Source organism: Ictidomys tridecemlineatus, chromosome 2 (genome assembly GCF_052094955.1).
Source record: "Ictidomys tridecemlineatus isolate mIctTri1 chromosome 2, mIctTri1.hap1, whole genome shotgun sequence".
NCBI lineage: Eukaryota > Metazoa > Chordata > Mammalia > Rodentia > Sciuridae > Ictidomys > Ictidomys tridecemlineatus.
The window spans coordinates 173,586,973-173,603,533 of record NC_135478.1 but is presented as its reverse complement, the minus strand read 5'-3'; the positions used below and the strand labels follow the sequence as shown (position 1 = coordinate 173,603,533).

General features: G+C 38.1%; 1 protein-coding gene across 10 annotated transcripts in view; it reads right to left on the bottom strand.

Annotated features, from left to right (window-relative positions):
• The window catches only part of Gsap (gamma-secretase activating protein), a 152,891-nt gene that overhangs the window by 84,921 nt on the left and 51,409 nt on the right, over positions 1–16,561 (bottom strand). For 9 of the 10 annotated variants that reach the window (XR_013435157.1, XR_013435156.1, XR_013435155.1 and 6 more), the window contains 7 exons: positions 15,775–15,867; positions 15,443–15,660; positions 13,262–13,331; positions 12,638–12,720; positions 9,061–9,114; positions 1,851–1,979; positions 633–691 (listed from right to left, as the gene is read on the bottom strand). Coding sequence is in view for 7 of the 10 variants with exons in the window: in XM_078040179.1 (XP_077896305.1) it covers positions 633–691; positions 1,851–1,979; positions 9,061–9,114; positions 12,638–12,720; positions 13,262–13,331; positions 15,443–15,660; positions 15,775–15,867 (706 nt within the window). In the remaining 3 variants the exon portion in view is untranslated. The remainder of the gene's footprint in view (positions 1–632; positions 692–1,850; positions 1,980–9,060; positions 9,115–12,637; positions 12,721–13,261; positions 13,332–15,442; positions 15,661–15,774; positions 15,868–16,561) is intronic. The other variant, XM_078040182.1, reaches the window with a different exon arrangement.

The following is a 16,561-nucleotide window of genomic DNA, read 5'->3' as shown; positions in this document are numbered from 1 at the left end:
ATAGGAAGCATTATTTAAAAAAAAAAAAAAATTAAAGCCACAACACCATACAAAGCTATCCTCCTTTACAAAACCATAAAACCACTGCAGAAACTGTTCTCAGGCCACTAGAAACCTCAAAAACTTTTCAATGTAGCAAAAAAACCACATTTAGGCAATTATAAAGTCTGTAAACCTTTTAGTGCCAACAACGGCAATAATTTAGAACAATTGCAGCTCTCAGTTATTAGAAATAATGGAGGTAGAAAATAGAACAGAGGTTGGAACAGGGCCTATACTTTTAGCTCTCCGATGACTCATCTACCCAGAAAATATGGCTTCAAAATAAGAGCAAGCTCACCAGCCCACTAACAGTTTAAAACAAAACAAAACCTCCCGGCTGCTCTTGTCCTCATAAGCACTCACTTAGTAATAGCTGTTTACCACTAAAGCCACTATACGTCATCCAGGGTATAAGTCTTTAAGGTTTAACACACAAGCTTTTCCCACTGAACTCCAGCACCAACTCCAGAAGAGAGCCTAGGCAGGTGCGCGCAGGAAGCCAACAGCTTTCCTGAACATATACAACAAAAGCATGCTGCTTCTTTGAAAGGCGGCCAGCAAGGTAAGATGCCATCTTTAGTTCTACTTACCTTTTTGCACTATCAAGAATGTTCCTCATGTATGCTGTGGACCTTCTTTTTCCTGTTTTCTAGGAGTGAAAACATGCCAGAAGTATAGAAGGTAAAGCTTGTGTGGGTGGCTTTATTTGTTTACTTATTTTATTTTTTTAAATAACTATTTATTTTTATGTGGTACTGAGGATCAAACCCAGTGCCTACACATACTAGGCAAGCGCTCTACCACTGAGCCACAACCCCAGCCTGAATTTACTTATTTTTTTTTCATCAGGGACATACTGCACTCTGGTTAAAAGATTCAAAAAGAAGAAATATACTTTCCAGGTAATCAGAACACCAAAACTTCCCCCCCAATGCTGGGGATGGAACCTGGGGCGTTCTACATGCTAGGCAAGCATTCTACCAGCATAGATTTTTTTAAAAAATTCTTTTAACATTTTACTTAGAAACAAGAGACTCACAGGAAGTTGCAAGCCAGCTATGTATAACATCACTAGACTATATACCACAATACTCAGAGAGATTCTGGGTACCCTTCAGTTAGTCTCCCCCAATATTTACATCTTATATAATTATACTACAATCTCAAAGTCAGGAATCAACACTGGCTCAATGTGTGTGCATAGTTCTATGTCATTTTATCACAAATCATTTCATGTCCCAAAATGTAATTGATACACAGAACTATTCCATCACCCCTAAAGATCTCCCTTGTGCATACCCACTCTTCTCCTTCTCAACTCTAGCAACCACTAATTTGGAAACATCTAGATTTTTTTAGTGGGGGGGCAGGGTGTGGGGGATTGAACTCAAGGGCACTTGACCACTGAGCCACATCCCCAGCCCTATTTTGTGTTTTATTTAGAGACAGGGTCTCACTGAGTTGCTTAGCACCTCACTTCTGCCAAGGCTGGCTTTAAACTCGTGATCCTCCTGCCTCAGCCTCCTGGGCTGCTGAACATCTAGATTTTTATAAATCAACTTTTGACTTTATAAATACTTAAAGAAAATATCTGAGACATGGTTATCGGTCACAATTCTCTGAATACACTGTATATCCCGTAACCCATCTGCACTGTGGTTTCTTAAAGAACAGAGATCACAGAAGTGCCTCGGCTTGCTTATCAGGAGATCAGTAATGACATTAAACAGCTTGGCAACTGAGGACCATCAACGTCAAGTGACCTTGTGATCTAATCCACGTGTGTTGGCTGCTTGACGCACACATACCTCTTCGGAGATCAGGTTGTGCCACTCTCTCTTGACCACACTGTTGTTATAACATAAGTATGGCTTGGCATACTTAACATAGTCTAGGTTGGAGTTCAGTTTTTCCCAATAACCCTTAAAGCTGTGGACCTGTGGGAGATAAAACCATCAGCCAGTTTGAGAAACAAGCCTTGCAGCTCAAAACATCCATCAAGGATTACACAAGCCTCACTTCCCCAGCTCTTGGTGACAGTATTTCTTAGTGAATGCTTCACAGGAAGGACAGCAGTCTGATCCCCACAGGAATCCTAAAGCAGATCTAAAGATCTGGCCTTTAGACTCTATCTTACCTATCCCCTTTCCAACAGAGAGAACTCCTGCTGACTTCCCAAAACAGATTTCTTTGGGTTGATTCAGTGGGGAAGCCTGTACTCGACATAGCAAGCCATTTCCTCCCTAGAGACCCATTTTATGACTTGGGTGGTGTCAAAAGTGCTGTGTTCAGAGACTGTACACAAAATTTGGAGCAAGCAGAGTAAGCTTACTTTCCCAAGTTTACTTAATTACCAAATACTGCCCATCACAACTATTAAGGAGAAGTACAAATGGTTACATGAAAGGACTGTTTCCCACTTATGATTTGGATTACCAACTGATCCAAATACAAAAAGAATTTTTAAAGAAGGATAAAATGAACAAATTTCACATTTGGTTGTCAAATACTCTCAAACAGAATTAGCTGATTTTCTCAAGTCTTTGAGTTATTATTGATCATACTATCCTGAACAAAGAATGTGTATTTATTTTTAACAATAAAATGCAATGCCAACACCTTTACTGTTGGAGGATACTGACACAAATTGGTTTAACCCAAGGAAGATGGATTTATGACACATTCCTTCTTGCCAAAAATGTACATTTATAAAAGATTTGATGCAGCCAAGGATGAAATGTGTGACCATTCAATGCTCTATTGCCTACTGTGGCGATAGACTTGGCTGAATTTCGAGAAAATAAGGGGATTTAAATAAACTACACCTCAATCAAGAAAGGTACTCTAATGTTAAGTAACAGCATCTCATCTGAATTTTTATTGAAAGGATGGTCATAGTTGGTTTGAAATGGATTTTGAAGTACCTGTAAGATGATTTACATAACATTTTAAATCTTGTTTTAGAAGCCTGAAATGCCCATTTAGTCAATGTCTCTTCTCTCAGAGACAGAAAAAAAAAATCTTTAATCAGTGTAGCAAAAGCCACATTAGACAATAACAAAATCTCAAAACCAAAACTAAGGAAACATGTATTCCTGGGGGGAATAGGATCACAAAGTCAAGGCCGACTCCTCACTTGAACCACCTTGCTCGCCTTTTATTTATTTATAACAAATGTGCCTTATCCACCCTTTATTTCTTCTCAGTATTGAAAAAATACGTAGGACAAATCCTATGGGCCTTTGGCAGGATGAAGTGCCTAACTGGAGGTCACTGCAGCTTTGTTGCTTCCTACATCTGGACTCAGGCACATTGGTGCCAAAAGCAGAAACCTTGATGGTGTTGTGGTGACACCTAGTGGCCACTTGGGCTACTAAGCCTGCCTGCTTTGCCACCAGGCCCATGATGGCATTCATTCAGACCTTGCCCAGAAGGGAGGCAAGACACTTAGTGCCTTCTCCCTGTTTCCTGGACTCATCCCCTCAGGCCAAATGCTGTCCTGCTGTCAGAAGACCACACTCCCCCTTACCTTCCTCCTCACACCATTAAAAAAAATTCCTTTCCTCAGAATCTGTGTCACCCAAGAATAAACTAATGAAGCAGAATTCTGGACAAGTCCATGGTTAGGCTGCAAGCAGCTGAGCACCCACTGGTTGTGTGTAAAAATGGAGTCCGAGTGCTTGAATGAACACTCTTCTGGGGAGAGAGTCTATACCTTGTACCATATCTCAAAGAAATCCATGGCCTAAAATGTCCAAAACCTTGGAGTTAAAAGGAAAGGGATCTGAATTTAAGACAGAAATTAAAATTTACATGTAAGTAAGAAATATTGATAGCCAAAAGTCCCAGAAATATTTTCACGTGGAACTTATGATCTTTCAGAGATGTCACTGCTCTATTATAATAACTACAATGTCTTACAGAAATTAGGAGAATACAAAGGAAAAAAAGAATCAATACATATGCCATTGTTTGGTATCTACTAAGTAAATGATGCAATTTCTTTTAAGTTATAAAAATGTGGAGATCACTGAATTGAAAGACAGTACCTAGTCCTGTAACAATGGCAATAGTTCAAGAAGCACATCACCAACCGCATGAAAAGAACGCTTACTGTTTTAAAACACACAGAAATGATTTATATGGAAAATACCTATGAATTTAGCTCCTCCGGGAAGACTGGTACTAGAAGCAATGAGATTCTCAAGAAATGACCCAGGAGCACTTTCCTGCACAAAAGGGAACCTTAACTTTTGATTTGGAAAACAGGGAAATTATTCCAAGTCTCTTCTTCAGAAATAATCTCATTTGTTCTCGTAAGATGACTTGAAATGATTTCCAAATGCAGCCCATCACAACTATTAATTAATCAAAAGCACCCATGTGTTATATTAACAACTGTTTCCCATTTTTAATTTGAATTGCCAACAGATCCAAAAAAATAAAAATAAAAATAAAACAAAACAAAAAAGCCCCATGGTACTGGCTCATCTGCAAACTACTGTCAGGAATAAACATCTGCCTTTCATTTTTACAAAGTCCCCTGGCTTTGATCCTACTTCTGATGATTCTTAGCACAAGTCTTAGGGGAGGTGGCCAACTCAGAGAGAACCCTTCCCTCTGTGCCAGGACTCAACTAGCAGAGCTAAAGTGCCAGACCAATTTGGCTCTTCAGTGGATCTCATCTCAGAATCAGCTTTTAGTTACAGCCAGAGAAACAACAGCAACCCACCACCTCCAGCATAGACAGAATCAAAGGCAGAGAAATGCCTATAGGGACGTAAATTAGTAAGAGACCATACTAAACTAAGGTACTTTAAACAGGCACAAACAACTAGAACTCCTGAGGCTGCCCACTGAGAGAACTGCAAGTTCAAGGTCTCCTTCTCCTTTGGGACTTCCTCCTTCTCCAGTATCTAACAAAAAAAATTCCACTTCCTTGCCCAGCGGGGTGGTTTAGCCATTTTTTTAATGGGCTGGATTTTTCTTTAATGCAATCACTAAATATGGCTCTAAACTATTCCATCTCACATTTGGCTCTCTCAGAGCATATCCCCTGAGAAAGCCTTCCTCTTGACCTTAAAACTTAAGGCTGACACAAGAGGAACAAAAACAAGATTCCTTGATCCACAGTCTGTTCCTGAATTTTATCAGCAAAGAATTAGTCTGACTATATCCCCATCTCCCAGAAATGATAGGAATGAGATCACCAACCAGAGGCTCTGTTTCCAAAAAGTAATGTTTTTTGTAGCATCATAAAATTATGATTTGTGATATTAACTGAATTTACTACAACTCATTGTCCCAGAAAAAAAATGTGTGGACTGAACTGTGGGGGGAAAAAAAATCAGTGTTTCCCATTACCTGACACTTCTGACGATACTACCTTTTGCAATGATTCTAATTTTTAAAAATTGTGAAAGATTGCATTGTGATTATGCTGCTACTTGGGATCACTTAACAAATCTTTAAGGGATGCTATCTGTCTGAATTTCAAAGGGTCAAGGAAAATAAAGTATGCTTCACTAAGCAATTAATTATTCTCTTGTTCTGTCTAGTTAAAACAGCTTTTAAACTGTTTCAGTTTTCACTTTTTAAGTGAAGAAACACACAAACAACCTTCTGGATGGAGAACATCCCAGGTATCAACCAGTCTTCCCGGATGCTCAGGAACTATAGATCCCTGATTGACACTTGCAGTAACCCCCCTCACCTCTGGGTGGCCATAGGTTAGAAGGCCCTTTAAGTCTCTCTGGTCTTCCCAATTTCTGGGTCAGGTAGCCGGTAATCTCCACAAGTGATCAAATACATTAAAAGTGTCCAATTTTTAAAAAAAAATATTTTGGTAAAAATACCCCATTATGTCCATTTGTAGCGCACTCTTTTTATATTTGAGTAAGTTATTGTTCTCTTTTTTAAATCATTACATGCTTCCTGTGGTTGACTAGCTTTAATGGTTTCTCTTTTCACCATAAAATCAAGGGCAGTTTTTGGCTTCTTATGAATGTCGCTAATTCCCTAGAGCAGCCCACAGCTCACAAAAGGATAAAATCATTCTTAGGAAAGTCCCTCTTTGTTACATTTTATTTACAGCATGGACCTTGTTTAATATTTTACAAACCATTTATAAAATGAGAGAATCTTGTCTTTCGGATGACAATCTTCTAGTTTAACTGGTTTATCTTCTACAATGTGGAAATACATAAACTGGTGACTTATAAACTACAGACATTTACTTCTTGAGACTAGTTCTTGAGACTAGGGGGTCCAAATATCAAGGCGTTGGCAGATCTGGTGTCTGATGAGTGGTCCTGTCCTAGTCAGCTGTGTTTCCACTGCAAAAATCATATGGCAGAAGGAACAAGCTAGCTCCTCAGTGTCTCTTTTAACAGGGTACTAACCTCAATCCTGAGGACACTTCCCTCAGACTTAATCACCTCCTAAAGGTTCCACCTCCTAAAACCAGGGCCTTTGTGGATAAGGACTTTAACATAGAAATTCAGAGGGTCACAAGCATTTAGACCATACCAACATATTAAAATATTTGTGAAGTACTCTACTTCTCACTAAAATTACTTGCAAAAGGAGCAGGAGGAAAACACACATCTAGTTTCCCTTAGCCCTTTCCTCCTTTGACCCTTTACACTAAGGAAAGTAGAAGTGCAGTCAGTTGAACAAAATAGGGCCCTTGAGCCTCACTGGGATTCTGGTGTAAGAACCTATCCCAAAGGTAACTTGCGATTCAGGTCATGGCATTCAGAGACAACTCCTACCAGGTAGCCAGGGCAAGAATGGACACAGAACTGGGGTTGGAGAGGCAGGGGCAGAGGACAGCAGGTGCCTCTGCCACAGTCCATCACAGTGTAATTAAGCTGAGACCGGGGTAGGTAAAAGTAGGTCAAAGATAAAAGCAGCAGCTACAGTGAGTGGCATTATGCAAATACAGAGGGAGAAGAAATGGGAGCCCTCAGGGCCAGGCCTTCCATGAACCTGAAGGTACTGATTAGCCTTGCACACTAATAACTGGGGTGGGAGTGGAGGCAGCTAGTCACACCAAAGCCACTTCATCATCTCCTGCACCCAATGAAGTCCCAACAGTGTACCTCTGCCTTCCCTGATGGATTATGTCTGGTAAGAAGGATGGTAACAGATCTACAGTTCTTCAAACTTGTCCCAGGAAACTACTAGCTTATGAATAAACCAAAGCGCTCCCAAGCACATGTGGGAATGTCCAATGAGAAACCACTCTCTGCAGACTCAAATGCTGAAGATTATGGGCGAAAGGAGAATAAAGGGAAGAGAGAGGAATGCACACAGAAATCTGCTAGAGTGTGTAAAAATAAGTTACTCTGTTTCTAAGCAAAGTCAAATATTATTCTTAGAACAAGCCAATGAAGGGATGGGGATGTGGCTCATTGGTAGAGTGCTTGCCTAGCACACACAGGGCCCTGAGTTCAATCCCCAACTCTGCTGGAGGGGTGGGGGGTGTGGAATAAGACAATGAGTAAAAAATCTTAAGAGGACCTTCCCATTACTCTTTTCTACTTAGTTTAAATGAAAATGCACAATGTCGATAAGGTTACTATCCAACTGATAAATTCACAAATCCTTTATGATAGTGTAAATTATTACAATTTTGTTGAATATTAATTTGCCAATAAGAATCAAAAACTATAAAAATTATCATAGTCTTTTACCCAATGAGAGTCCTGGCATTTAATTTTAGGGGAATAAATTAAAAATGAATTAAGACATATTAGAAATCATAAGTTTATGTAGTAATGTGAAAAATGTTTATGAGATGTGATAATCTGCCGTGTTTATCAAATGTCTCTGGGTCACCATTACTACCAGGTAAAATAGGCATGCCTAAGGCAAAGGCCAAGAGGAAATGAGGGGCAGGCAACAGTTGATATGCTAGAAATTGTAGAATTGTGGGTGACACCTTTTTTCCCCTAAAAATTTTCTTCACTAATTGTACGTTAAACACCATATGGGTTTGGTAAGATTACTGGTAAAGACAGAAACAATGAAATAAAAGGATGGCATCTCTTAACACACCTTTCAAAACTATTCATGAAATCTTTCTTTCCCTTCATCTTCCTACATTAGTAGGACTTCACAGTCATCCTACGCTTCCACCTAGAGACAGCTGGTCAGTGTCTCTTTCAGGGACTCTTTTTAGAACCAAAACCTAGAACCACTGAACAACTCCGGTCTGCTCTCTCTTGCCATTGGTGCATCACTAGACCCTCAGACGACCCCAGCCTCTCACAGCTGCAGGGACCTGGCCTGCCCCTCATGGATCCAAAAGAGTCAAATGTAAATAAAAGGCAGCAGCCCACTGAGCTGCCTGCTGCCAAAAAGCCGAGATTTCCCAGTCCGCACCAAGCTATAATTACCAGGAGGCAATGCCAGGAACAACAGAGGAACTTCAAGGAAACTATGAAAAGACTCCCCAGTTTTAAAATACATACATATTCTTTTCTACTCACACCAGCTGCTCCTCCCATTTTACTCTGAAATCACCACAAAGACACTAATAGTCACAGTTCAGTGCATAGGAAGGAGGTATGCAGAGCTTGACTGAGCCCTGCAGATCAATGCAAAGGCCATAGATAATCCTAGCCCAGGTCATTTAATGATTCTAAGATGAATAACTGTGTGCTTACATTTTGAAGTGACCATGAAAGAAATAAAAAACAGTTCCCTGGTTCTCTGAAGATAATTTACAGGAACTCCAGTAAGAACCGGTTTGAGGCACTATGGCAAGTATTAGTTGTATATGGTTTAAGCTGAACCCTATAATTCTCGCCTATCTTCAGAAAACTGCTCTCTCAAAAGAGCATTCCTAAGAGGTGTGTAACATCATACTCAATGACTACTCAACCAACCCCTTCCCCCCCGCACCATCCTCCCCTGCCATGATGCAGTCCCTTTTAGAACCACCATTACTGGGGGCAGTAAAGGTTCAGTCATGCACATCTGTGCTTTCATCCCTCAGCGGAAGTGCCTTACCTTCATGAGAGGCAATTCAATCTCTTCCGTCACAAGGGTTATTCCAGGAATTTCCTATGGAGGAAAAACACACACACCAAAAAAAAAAAAAAAAAAAAAAAAAAAAAAAATCCTGCTCAACATATCAACTGCACAAACTCAAGTCATCAGGAAGTGTTTTCTGCACAGACAGCAGCTGAGAAAAGTTTCCAGTTTGTGAACCTCTACTTTAAATAAAGTCTGGGGTATATAAATAGCAAACATGGCCTATTGCTTGCCTTAAAAAGAGGAAAAAAAAATTTTTTTTTTTTTTGAGACAGTAGCTCACTGCATGCCCAAGCTAGTTTTCAAGTCACCTTATGAGTAGCTGAGCCACAGGGGCATGCTGCTGTACCTGGCTGAAATATTGTTTAATCACTAATTGGCAGGGTCTCTAAAGAAACAAATCACTATGGAAAAAAAATAGAGCAAATATATTTTTTTACAAATTTCTATTTAAGAACAAATCAGGTGAATTATATTTGCACCATCAAATGTAATAAATCATTTGCACTTTCTTCTCTTTTCTTCTCTTTCATTTATGTGTATTATAGTTGGCCCCTGCCTCACAAAAGGAACCAAAATTAATAGGATTTTAACATTCAAATGGAAAATGTTTGTGCACCTCGCTATCTACCATGATTCCAGAGATAAGAACTTCCCATAAAAAATTTCTATAGTACCATGGTCAGGCTAAAAGGTAAGCAATTCATACCAGAAAGTTCAAATGACAACATTTTGCTAATCAGTGAGCATTAAAACAGACACTGAAAGAATGAATATCAAAAATTGCCCTTTATTCATTGTTATTTTGAAAAACTATGTCTCTGTGGTAGCTGTATAATTAGCCTCTCATCTTGTCATTTCAGATTCCCATAAGAGACAATTTAGGAAGTGCTTTGTAAAACTAGGAACTGGTCTTTGGTTAGGGCTTAAGTGACCTGGATTTGACTAACATACAACATCCTATGAAAACAAGGCATCACAGCAATAGAGAAAATTTTCAGAACATTTCAACAACTGAGGTCTCCATACAGCAGCATGAAGCCTGTGGTCAGATGTATTGTGAGCTTCACTCGTCACTACTCAACCACAGAGGATACCTCAAAACGACATTAAAATTGCCATTCTAGGCTATGATTAGCACTTAAAATAGGTACAACAACAGCATTTTAAAATAGGTCTAATTATTTGCAAAGCACAATTCAAGATTATCTACATGTAGGAGTACCATATTTTCTAGTATCTTAAATATATATATATATATATATATATATATATATATATATATGTCAGTTGTCTCAATTCAGAAGCTTGAAATTAATATTTTTCTACTGTGGCAAGTTTTTTTATTAAGGTTGTAGCATTAAAAACATTTGCAAAGATGACCTGAAGTGGGACTCTTAACGATTAGGAAGGAGCCAGGGGAGGAAACGGAATAAAAGGGAAGGTGAATCTGACCAATGCTGATCAATACATGGATAGGAGAATACAGGAAAACCTGCTAATTTGTACAGTTAATACATGTTAATTTGAAAAAAAAGAACATTTGCTAGTCAGAGAAGGGGACAGTAAATTATTTACATCATTGCTAAAGATAAGCATAAATTCATAGAACTTCATGATGAGAAGAGATCTTTAAGATAATCTACTCCAACCACAAGAAGTTTTAAAGCAACATGGTAAACCCCAAAATAAGCCTGGTACATGTAGGTGATAACTGGTGGTTTCTTTTCATTGTTGTTCGATGTGGGACTTCCTGATGTCACTCTGCATATGTTCACAATGGCCTCTGTGTCCCATAGAGTGTTAAGAAATGCAGAAGTAAAGTATGTCCCTTCAGGATGACTTCCCCACACAACGTTCAATTAAAACGTGCTCTGTCTTTCAGTACAATGCTGGGAACAGTGGTCCCAGCCCTGCCTTCTGAACACTTTGAACACAGGACATAAAAGCAGTGGGTGATAAGGGAGGGGAGCTGCTGTGTGCATTTCCTGACCTCAGAGTGTTGCAACCTGCAGACTTCCTGCCACCAAACCACAGAGTCTGCATGTACATTCACAAGTCTTCTTCAAGAAAAACATGGGTGCCTGGAGGAGGGGCAAGCGCAGGTTTTCCCCTCATAATTCTACAGTGAAACATGAAAATCTACTAACTGCAAAGGTCAAAGAAGAAGGGGCCTTCAGCAAAACACTACCATTGTGCTTATCCGAAGTTTAGAAATTAATCAAACACATGATATGTCTTTGTTAAGGACTATATTAAGATGCAGTCTAAACACAAAATGAAAGTGTCACAATCTACTCTAGGACTTATTTTCCTGTGTCTGTATTACCTAAATCAAATTTATTTTTCTAAATACCTTTTTGATACGACTTCTGCCTCAAGACTGAGCATGTAGTTCCAACATCTAAATATGAAAGGCAAAGAGGCAGAACCTTTTTCAGGCACAGGCTATGCATTTTCATCTACTGATCTAATAAGGCTCAGTTTACTGCACCACATTCAAGAGAAAATGAATCGTGTTTCAGGGGAACACTTCCGAATTTAAAAGCAAAGAGCCAAGATCAAAGGAAGAAAATGTTGAATAGAGCGTGTTTACTTACAATTTCAAGACTTTTACTGATCTGGAAGCTTGAGTAATTATTGCGACTGGACAAAGAGGTCATGAAGATCCTAATCTACCAAGTCTAACTGCAGTGGTCTGGCCATTTCTCATTTATAAAAAACCTAATACATTAATCCACTCAAGGCAATAAAAAACTAAAAATACCATTTTATAAAAAATACTACATTTGAGGTTTAGTCCTGCCTGGCAGTATGAAAAGTAACAAATATCCTGTACTCTCTCCTTTACTCCTCCTGCTTTATATAAATACTTTTGGCCAAGGACAGGGATTCACTCTACATTGAGCATCCTTTACCCAAAATGCTTGGGATGAGAAATAGTTTGGATTTTGGATTATTTCATATTTTGGAATATTTGCACATACATAATGAGATGTCTTAGGTATGGGACCTAAATCTAAACATGAGATTCATTTATATTTCCTATAAACTCCTTAGGTACATAGCCTGAGGGCAGTTGTATGCAATATTTTACCTATGTTTCGACTGTAACTCATCACTTGAGGTCAGCTGTGGCATCTGTTGACACTCATGGTGTCAAAAGTTTTAGATTTGGGGGTGGGTGTGGTGGTGTACACCTGTAATCCCAGAGGCTCAGGAGGCTGAGGCAGGAGGATCACAAGTTCAAAGCCAGCCTCAACAATTTAGTGAGGCTCTAAGCAACTCTATGAGACCCAGTCTCTAAATAAAATACAAAAAGGAGAAAGGGGGTGCTGGGGATGTGGCTCAGTAGTTAAGCATATCAATTTTGGAGCATTTCAAATTTCAGATTTTCAGATTAGGAAGGCTAAACTTTTCTGCCATAAAATTCCAACTCAATTCCTCATCAGTCAAAACAGAAATGAAATAACCTTGGCTGCTATAACAGGGATGTCCTACAACTGACCCACACTGTATATCAAGTTTAATTGCATACAAAGTATTAACTTACTGTATTCCAGGTGAGCACTGAAGAATATGGCAAAATCGTGTCCACATTACTTGTCTTTGCATATATGCTCCAATAAGAAGAAGCTGAATAGATTTTTCAAAGAGAAAAGAGACATGATTTAATAAGAATAAGGAAATCTACATTATAATTCAACCAAATCAAGCAAACCAACCAAAGTTTCCACTGCTTTATTTATCATCCTTAAAAGGTTAACCATTGCGATTTTATCTATAGACTAAAATGCTTAAGTTCTGCTTTTAACAATGAGAATAATTTCAATTTTTTTTTAAATTTGCTACTACATCTACTTAAATGACACTACACCACTTTATACAGAGCCAGACAACATAAAACTGGGCTAAGAAAGATTTTATTTTTTCAAAGTCACTAATAAGGTCACAAAATCAAAATCCTATCTTATATCTTATCTGTGTCTAAAAAGCCACAGCTTCTCAAAAACCACAAGAGAATGAAATTTAATTAGCTGCTGACTGCAATAGTTTTTTTTTTTAATGTTCCTAGGCAGCATTTTGACAGATTGAGGCATTCATTATCAATTTATTGCTTTCCCTCAAGCAAAAGGGTCAAGTATTCGACTTAGCGTGCAACATCAGCATCTCTTACCAATTATAAATTCCTGAATGAGGTCAAATGAATGGCAGGCAGAGACATTCTCAGAAATCCACTGAATAATCTTTAAGAAGAGAACAGAACTCTGTTGGTATTTAAATAGGCACGCCATCCCCACAACCAAAGTACAAATGTACATATATACACATACCTGTGTTTATATACTATATAAATGAATCTTTTTAATTCTATGTTTTGGAATTACCTAGGAATACATTCACTTCTACACTATTTTTTAAGATATGTAATAATATTAATTCTGGCTGGGTGAAACAGTATTATAAATGAGACCTCTTTTTATAGATTTTTAAAATAAATGCCCTTGACTGGGATCCAAATAAACCTTCTTCAGTGCCAATGAAGGTTTGCTGGTTTTGCTAGAATGGATGACGTCATGCAAGGCACCAATGGGGAGAGCTCTGAGATACAGAAACAAAGGAAGCAAAACCACCACCAGACTTGGAGGCAGCACCTGTCTGTCAATCTCCACAGCTACCCTCACCTGCTGGAAGAATGTCTCCTGAGGGTTGCCTGGCCCTAGTGCACACTCACATTTCCGCTCCTACCAATATGTTGTTTTATTCCAAACTTATTTATGCCAGTTTTACTTATTTTCACAACTAGGTAATTTAATAAAATTTACTACGGACAAATGAAATATAGTGCAAAGAGTATGTTGGGTTGATAGAAGTTGAATGCTTTGGAAAGACTCAAAGGCATGTCTCCCAGATGTTTATTTTAAAACTAGGTATAAATGAGACAACTACGTAAGATTGGGTAAAAAAAAAATGCCTAATATACAGACTACTTTGGAAAGGTTCTTAAATTATGGATCTCCTTAGAAATAAATTTTTTTCCAGAAAGTAATAGGGAGTCAGAAATGTACATTATTGGGAGTTTTGGGCAAAAAAAAAAAAAAAAAAGACTTTGAATTCCAATAAGCTAAATTACATAGAAAGGGCCTTAATATACATTAAAAGATAGGTGAATAAATGTACCTTTATATGTTTTAGGTTAAACTTAAATGTCTATTGTATTTTTCCCCAGTTAATCAGCAACCTATTAGTCCCAGCCAAATCTGATAAGATTTCTGACTTCACAGCCTAGCTGTAAAAATTAAATTACAGAGGGCTAGGGATATGGCTCAGCTTCCTGTCTTACTTGCTCAAGGACCTGGATTCAATCCCCAGCACCACAAAAAAAAAAAAGAAAGAAAGAAAAGAAAATTAAATCACAGAGAAGGTGTAGAAGTGTTTTGGTGTTTTGCAAACTATAACATAAAACATAAATGGAAGCTATCATTAAAAATGCAATAAATATCCACCACCAAATTTAGCCCTTCTGACAATATATTTATGACAAATATAAACCAGGAAAAAAGTAGAAGTTTAAGAAACTCATTATTTACTGAGCACTTAATTGGAAAGTTACTGATGTAGTTAAACATTCATTCACAATGTGGGAAAGAGTGCAATAGTTTCTCCTTATCTTCAGGGAATAAATATGTTCTAACCCCCCCCAGTGGATGCTTGAAACCTTATTCTGAAACATTGGCAATGTTAATTTAGGATTTTTCTTCTCTCATTAAGAACTTTCAGTTAAGTATTTAGAGGTTTCTTAAGCATATTTCAATTGCTAGTATCATTATTATTATGCTTTGAGGCCATTAAGTAAAATAAGGATTACTTGAAAACAAGCACTATCAACACTGCAACCATGGATCTGATAATCGAGAGAGTTACTAAGTGACTAATGAGCAGGTAGCATATACAGCACGGATACACTAAAAAAAGGGATGATTCATAACCCCAAGCAGGACAGTGTGAGGTTTCATTTCACTACTTGGAACACCACTGTTTAAAACTTATGAATTGTTTATTTCTGGAACTTTTCATTTATTATTTTCAGACCACAGTTAATTTTGGATAACCGAAATTGCAAAAAGTAAAATCATGGATGTAGGTGGCAGGTGGTTACTTTGCTCAGAAGAACAGATACACCCTCATAGTGGGAGGTCTGGTAGAGATCCATAAAAAGGAAATACAAAGGAAGAATATGTTCAAGTCACAACATCGGCCATAATCCTCACTTAACTATTAACAAGTAAAAATAACTTCCATTATTTTAAACTACCAAATAAATACTTTTGGTGTTGTCTATTTACCATGTTCTTACCTGGCCTTCCAGGAATTGTGAATCTTGTCCACAAGAGAGCACACAGTGCAATATGGCCATCTTCTCACAATCTAGGGAGGTGTTCCATAGGAACCGCAATAAATAGGACTGGTCAAAGAATGCTCTGTAGAGCCTTCCAGAATACCAATCCAGTACCAGGGATCCTGACAGGGACTGGAAAGAACTATGAGGTAGCGTATCATTTGTTTTGTTATTTTCTGGAAAAAAAAAAAAGTCAGCAGATAAAGGAAACTTTTCACACTCAAACATAGATACTAAAGTCAAAACAAATCCAAATGAACCACATTCATGGGAGAAAATACTATCCCTACCTGTCAGAAATAGGCTGTGGCAGATCAAGTCTGGATGTTGAATGTTAAGTAAATGAAAGAAATGACCAGGTAAGTAAACAGCCACATAACGTTCTGTAAAAGACAAAGATTCAAATCACCTATAAGTGGTAAAACCTGTACAGGTTCACATAAGGCCCAGAACTCTACATTATCCCAATTTTTCAATGAACCTCTCAAAACACAAAAGGTTTTACCATGTAATAACAAGTTGTCTGATGCTAGTTTATTTCATAGGACTAACCAGGTCTCCTTTTTTTCTATCTGTGGCGAATTATCTTCAGACATTTAGCATTGGTTATCTAAGTTTATACCTATAGTTTTGTTCCAAGTCATGCATGGTTTTATTTCAATCTAAATGATCTCTCAGAGGAAACTAGAATCAAAATTACCCAGCAACATGAATCATTCCTCAATCTGACAAGTTGGGAATAGCTTATAATGGGATTTTCTCCATAGTCAGGCTGGGAGAGCTCTGCAGTTTAGTTTCCCATCTTTGTCATTCCTAGTCGTCACCACCATCTTGCATAAAGAAACCATGATACTCATCAAGGTGATCTCTATGGCATCCTGACATTTTTGAAGTACTAATTTGTTTCTTTGCATAGCTAGCTGCTTAGAATTCATAACTTAGTGCTAGATATTTGTGTAGCCAGAACATTTTTACCCAGATTGAAACATAGTATAAATATAGGTTTCTGGAGAATGGGAGGGTGGAAGGAGCTCTTGTCAATAACTTTTCTAGGATCTTAAAAAAAATAAATTTGTG